The following is a 6443-nucleotide window of genomic DNA, read 5'->3' on the forward strand; positions in this document are numbered from 1 at the left end:
ATTTGTGACTGTGAAGGGGTGAGACACTTTAGGAAAGGGGGAAGTACCATATATGTGTGCATTTAGAAAATGTCATCTAAACAAACCAACAATCCTACCTACCAACTGTCCTTCTACATTGTAATGCATAACACATGATGTCCATAGTGAAATGTGTGTGCATGTGAGTTAAGTGTAACTGGTTAATATCTGGCCAGTTGACAAAGCTAGTCGTTTTGTAGACCATTAGTTTATTTGAAAAAGACAACTCCAGTCATTGTTTAAGTGTAATAAATACCTACATGAAAAGCATTGTTTCTAAATCAAGGATCTTAATTCAAACTGCATGCAGCGTTTTTGAAAGCACGTCTATATTTGTAACATCATGTTCCTTTGGTTTAATGGATTATTGTGCAACAGCTCTGAGTTGTGTTCTCAGAAAAGATGAGTAGAAGTCATCATTCATTTAAATATTGCCTTATGAGGCATCACCATTTCTCTAATAACTTCCTGTTGACACTTTAGGTGCAATAGTATACTGTTTTTACAAAGGAAATGATTTCATCCTAAATATAAGCAAGTGGGCTTCAGGTTAAAAAGATGTGCCAGATAATCCTCACTGTGAGTATTTTGAGTCAAGTTATTTCCTGTATCACATTAAAAAGGGAAGTAATATGTGACTTCTTAAACAAGAACACCAACAGAGACAAATCAAGCCAAGCGTTTCATCGGTTTAAAAAAGCAGATCAAATCAAATACTAAAGACGGCACACCGGCCTGTAATTTGTAATTTAACAATCATTACAATTTTACCAAAAAACATGCACATCATCCCAGTTTTAAGGAGATCACATTTTTTTGTGTCTGTCTTGAAACAATACTCACATCCTCATATGTAGATCAAAATGTCTGCAATTAGGAAGATACACACTTTATTTGTCTGGCTCAATTCTACTAAAGCCTCATATTAGCTTTGATTGATATTTGGAAAGCATTCAGGGATGTAGACTTTGTCCTTCTTTCCCATTGAAATTGCTTTACGATGGGATCTAACTCTTTCAATATACATGTTCCCATGTGAGTACTGTATTGAGATAGACTTAAAAAAAATGTAAATACTGTATATCCTTTGAGTTTCTTTGCTGCTGAAACTCAATGAAAATGAAACAAGACTATGAGACTATAACCACACAGATGTCAAGGCCATCCATCCTCATCACATTTCACTTAAAACCACATGCAATCCTAATGACAGAGCTACAGGAAAAGTCCCAACATGAACAAAGTAATTGGAATTCATCCTCTGGGGAACATGAAATTCAGTACAACTTTTAGTGAGAATCCATCCAATAGTTGTGTTATGTCAGTCTAAACCAAAGTGGTCAGACACAGCGCCAAGCTGACAAGACCAACGTTCACCATCTCTTGAGCCACGCTGAAAAGAGACACCCCTTCTCTGCACAGGGTGAACGTGAGGGTAAACCTTTGCCCTAGTTGGCCATTCAGAAGGGATTTGGACTGACCAAAGGGGCCCATAATAATTTTCATTAAATAATAACTAACAAACTAAAATACACTTTGGCTCTCAGAGCAGAGAGGATGCTGGATCTGGAAAGTTGATGAAACGTTAACACAATAACACTTTCTAAATATACTGTCCAAATTTCAGTCCACCCTTTGTTGAATTAATGGAATTGCACAGTCCCTTACACACACAGTAGAGGAATGAAGTGTCTTGGTCAGTTCCAGTTACCACAGGTTGAATTTGGCATTTGAATATCACATCTTTGTGGTAGAAACTGCTTACAGGACATTGATTCTTTGCAATAACAATCCATCATCAGTCCATTAGATCATTCCATCACAACTGAGACCAAAGAGACTTGAAGCAAGCGTCCTCAAATCTCACCCATAATATCCTTCACATTGGAGTACACAGCCATGTCCTCCCCTTCCTCCTCTTCAGGAAAAAACTGTTCTATCTCCTCATCCCCGATCGTCCCCTCTTTATCGTTGCCTTCCAACACATCACCTTCCTCTCCACCATTGTCTTCTATTTCCGCTTTTACATCTTTCTTAATTTCAGCGTACTCTGTCTTTGTTGTCTCCTGCTTCTTTGCTGCCATCCTGGGATTCTTTGTTTTCAACAAGGAGAAATCAATGCTGGCGTACTCCACATCTTGTGGTCCACCATTGAGATCAGGCGCTGCTTGCTCTTGTGCCACAGCTTCTTCTTCTCCTTCAGATGCCTCTTGGTAGTAGGTCTCATCTTCCACTGCTTGACCAGCAGCTATCTGTCAGGTAAAATGTAAATTATATGACTAATGCTTGCGACATGCACCAAAATTATGTCCAATGTGTGTACAATCAATATCTGGAATATATGCACATTAATGCCAACAATTTTTGTCTTCAAATCATACCATAATCTTTTACGTTTCCCTGTTTTGGCATCCAATTGTGTACTGATAACAAAAGACCTAAAACATGTTGATGATACTGTAATCCATCACAATAAGTAAGATGACTGTTTTACAGATCAGTCTGTACGTACAACTGCACTGCAAAGTGACAAAAAAGGGCCTGACTATTAAAGCAGACATCATGTTGACTTTGATAGAATATGCAGCATCTCAAGTCTGCAAGTGTCAACTTCCAACAAGTACTGAGTTAGTTTAGGCAGTGCACAGTTGTGTTTGCGTTGACTGGCAACGGCTGCTTCATTCATCCTTCATCATCATCAGTGGCTCATTCATCAGCTGCTTGGCTATGAGCCGACTATTAACATCCAATCAAAATCCTGCTGTTGGATTAGACAGCCTTTAATATCTGACACTTCTATCTAGAAGGCTGCTGCTCCCTTGACTAACCCAACCTCCTCCTTACTGTATGTGCTGGGTTTTTTGTATTGTTGAATTAACTAAAATGTAACGCAAATATGCATTTGTTGAAAGGGGGATTATATCTCTAAGATTGTTGTTTAACATTTTTCTGAATTGTTAAACGTTAAAGCCACACTCACCCATCGAAAATACTACATTTCATATTGGGGACAATTCAGAAGAAAACTATGGTGTGTCTGTGTATATATTACTGTAAAGCTGAAAGAAATATACATATACCATTGGATCCTCTTGACTGGTCACCATCTCTAGAGTCTCATCCAGATTTCCAAAGCTCTTTTGTTGTTTTCTGGGTAAAAAAAATAAAGAGGTGACAAATGATTTACATGTATTCATAAAGATAATCCTCAAACAAAACCAGGAATTAATTATTGGATTCAAAGGTGTACCTGTGGCATTTTTTTGCCAAACAGCAAAGGACTGTTGAAAGAAGTATTCCAATCAAAAAGGCAATGATGACCTCCAGCCATGAAACAGTGTTCAACATCTCTTTGAATTTAGCTGCCAACAAGAAAAACAAAAGAACAAAATGTTTGTCTATATTTTTGTGAGCGCTAACATACATGCTCTAGTTCATTTCTTTGACAACTTGCTCAATGGTTGTTCAAATACAACAGGTCAACAAGAAGAAATTGGTCTACAGTAGCTCAAATGTTGGGGTTATAATCACGTACTTGGTTGTTCTGACGTCTTTAATTGCACGATGAGTTTTGCTTTTATTTCTCCAATGTGACTGCTGCTGACACACTCAACAGTAGTGTAGATGTGGTCTTTTACAGTCAGGGTGACGGTGCTGTTGACTGTGTGGTGTGCCACCGTTGTGATGACAGAGTACTCAGCATGGTTCTTCAACAGCGGCCATGTGATGGTGGGTAAAGGAAACCCCTCACTGATACACACACAGGTCACAACCTCCGACCGAACCTCACATCCAGAGTTTTTTCCGACCGTTGAAAACCCTGTAAACACACGAAAAATCCCAACGTTCCAACTAATTGCTGATGGTGTGAAATGTAAACGTAAATTTTCGTTAAAGAAAGATTAGTAGAGTCTACTTACAAGTCACAGTTACATCAGCATTTGTAGCCACAGTTGTGTTCAGGTGTTGTGCTGTACAGGTGTACCTTCCAGAATGTTCCGCTGTCACATTAGGGATGACAAGTGTGGCTGATCCAGTGTTGTTCTGCAGGTGAGTATTACGTTCAATGTGTAGGTTTGTGTTAGAACCCAGTACAGTCCATGTGATGTGAGACGGAGGGAAACTTTCAACACTGCAGGTCAGATTCAGAGCATCTCCCTTCTTAACAGTTGTGTCCCCACTGATTACACATTTCCTTACATCTGTGAAGAAAATGTTAAACTTAATTTTAAAATTTAAAGTTATTTAAAAGTTAAGATACCTCAAAGATTTTGTAAACCAACACAAGATTATTTTCTAATTAAATGTATGACATTAGATTTAAGTAATTTAAAACATTTGGAAGACCAAGTCCTTACATACAGTACAATATTAAAGACCCTATACATAAAGTGTGTCAATATGTGTCAATGTATGCATGTTGCAATGGCCCCCAATTATCGCCAGTGAAACTCTGGTGATACTGCAACCAAATTCGGTACAATGGGGCTTAAAGGTCTCATGGCATGAAAATGTCACTTTATGAGTGTTTTTAACATTAATATGAGTTCCCCCAGCCTGCCTCTGATCCCCCAGTGGCTAGAAATGGCCGTGGGTGTAAACCGAGCCCCGGGTGTCCTGCTCGGCCTTTGAGAAAATGAAAGCTCAGATGTGACACTCTGAAATCTTGTTACCTCCCCTTTCTCTGCTTTGCCTGCTCAGAGAATTTGGCCCACCCATGAGAGAGCAACATTATGGCTTTTAAACAAGCAAAGTGGCATTTGGTTAAGTCCTCACCCCCAGCCTCCACCTTGCTCTCCCCTGAATTTTGGGAAAAGGACTTCAGATATGGTATTGGGAGACCACTAAGGTCTATTTAAAAGCATACAAAGAGCACCATGCCATGGGACCTTTATCAGGGAGTGAACAGGCCCCTCCATGGACGGGCTCAAGTGATAGCAACAAATACAGCATGGTCAGACCCCGGACGTAGATGCCCTTTCTACATGCCTCAGAAAAATAAACTGAACAAAGTTACAGTTCCACCATGAGTTTTACAAGGAAATATAAGAACTGCCAGGGCCTAAAAAATAAGTATCTTCTTAATACGCATGTGCCATTCTTGGGCTTTATTGTTCTACTATACTTATTGTGGTTAAAAAATAACAAAAAAGAGAAAGAGCGGGGAGATCCGGTGTTATTCATAAAACATTAGAGCCGTAGTAGAGGTGCCCAGTCCTATTGACCCTCTGGCCAGTGACACTGGTGAGTGCCAAATTATTTAATTATTTAAAACGTGGGGCTCCATTGACGCTAAGACCGACCTGCACGCCTTCACAATACCTCTATAGGGTCCATGGACTTTTTAAAATATATTTCCATTATTAATTAAAAAAGTTGCAGAGCTGTAAAATTCAGGATGAATTTGGAGCTATTTAAGATTGTTCTCTGCTTGTTCCCACCCAGATCCAATAAGTTCAGTTCCCTAGTTCAGAAGAAAGAGTAAAATGTACAGCTGTTCAATTTACTTACATTTCACTGTTACATCAACTTTTTTCACCAGGGTGTTGTTCAGATGATTTGCAATGCAGATGTATGGTCCAGAATTTGTAGTTGTCATGTTAGAGATGACCAAAGTGTCATTTTTTTCCTGCAGGACAGTTAGAGTTTTGTTTTGCAGGTTTGTTTCTGTTCCATTTTGCTTGTTTCTGTCAGAAGATGTGTACCACTTGATGAGAGATGGAGGGAAACTTTCAACACTGCAGGTCAGAATCAGAGTCTCACCCTCCTTCACACTTGTATTCCCAGAGACTTTAACTTCCTTTACATCTATGACACAAAATCAAAGATTGTATTACATTAGTGATTAGTGCCTCTAAACTCCAAACCTTCCTGCAAGAACATCCTGTTAAATCCTACAAAGTTTAGAAATGACATGAGAGCACACATTTCTCCAATCAAACATTTCAGATGAAGTGAGAATAAAGTACAGTATGTTGTACTTACAGACCACATTCAGAGTCACTGTCTCCTCTGTAGTGATGTTGTTTGTGAAGCTGACCTTACAGCTGACATTGGTGCCATGGTGTTCAGCTGAAGAGTTAAAGGTCAGGGTTGAGCTGTGTCTCTGAGTGACAGCAGTCAGATTCTCAGTCCTGAAATCAATGATGTTTCCTGCAATGTGAGAGTCCTTCTCTCCTGCTCCTGTCCACGTCCAGGTGATTTCAGGATCAGATCCAGAGCAGAGACCGGGAGCAGTGCAGCTCAGAGTGCTCTGCTTTCCCTCTGTCATTGGAGGAATCATCACTGTGGGTTTCTGGGTCAGATCTGTCAACACATGCCAAACATTTCTTCATTCTGCTTTAAGACTGTAAATACACCAATGATAATGGTGCAATCATAAGCACAAAAATGAACATTGCCAATGTTACTATTTGTTGTAG

General features: G+C 39.4%; 2 protein-coding genes across 5 annotated transcripts in view; both read right to left on the reverse strand.

Annotated features, from left to right (window-relative positions):
• LOC117946650 (sialic acid-binding Ig-like lectin 5) overlaps positions 1–6443 on the reverse strand; it is a 29904-nt gene that overhangs the window by 5647 nt on the left and 17814 nt on the right. The window lies entirely within an intron of this gene.
• Positions 372–6443, reverse strand: part of LOC117946646 (sialic acid-binding Ig-like lectin 12) — a 25160-nt gene continuing 19088 nt past the window's right edge. For 2 of the 4 annotated variants that reach the window (XM_034874924.1, XM_034874926.1), the window contains 7 exons: positions 6007–6327; positions 5528–5829; positions 3942–4218; positions 3557–3841; positions 3272–3383; positions 3102–3171; positions 372–2273 (listed from right to left, as the gene is read on the reverse strand). In XM_034874924.1, the coding sequence (XP_034730815.1) occupies positions 1878–2273; positions 3102–3171; positions 3272–3383; positions 3557–3841; positions 3942–4218; positions 5528–5829; positions 6007–6327 (1763 nt within the window). In that variant the 3' untranslated portion in view covers positions 372–1877. Of the gene's footprint in view, positions 2274–3101; positions 3172–3271; positions 3384–3556; positions 3842–3941; positions 4224–5527; positions 5830–6006; positions 6328–6443 lie in introns of all 4 variants that reach the window. The other 2 variants (XM_034874925.1, XM_034874927.1) reach the window with 2 other exon arrangements.

Source organism: Etheostoma cragini, chromosome 6 (assembly GCF_013103735.1).
Source record: "Etheostoma cragini isolate CJK2018 chromosome 6, CSU_Ecrag_1.0, whole genome shotgun sequence".
Lineage (NCBI taxonomy): Eukaryota > Metazoa > Chordata > Actinopteri > Perciformes > Percidae > Etheostoma > Etheostoma cragini.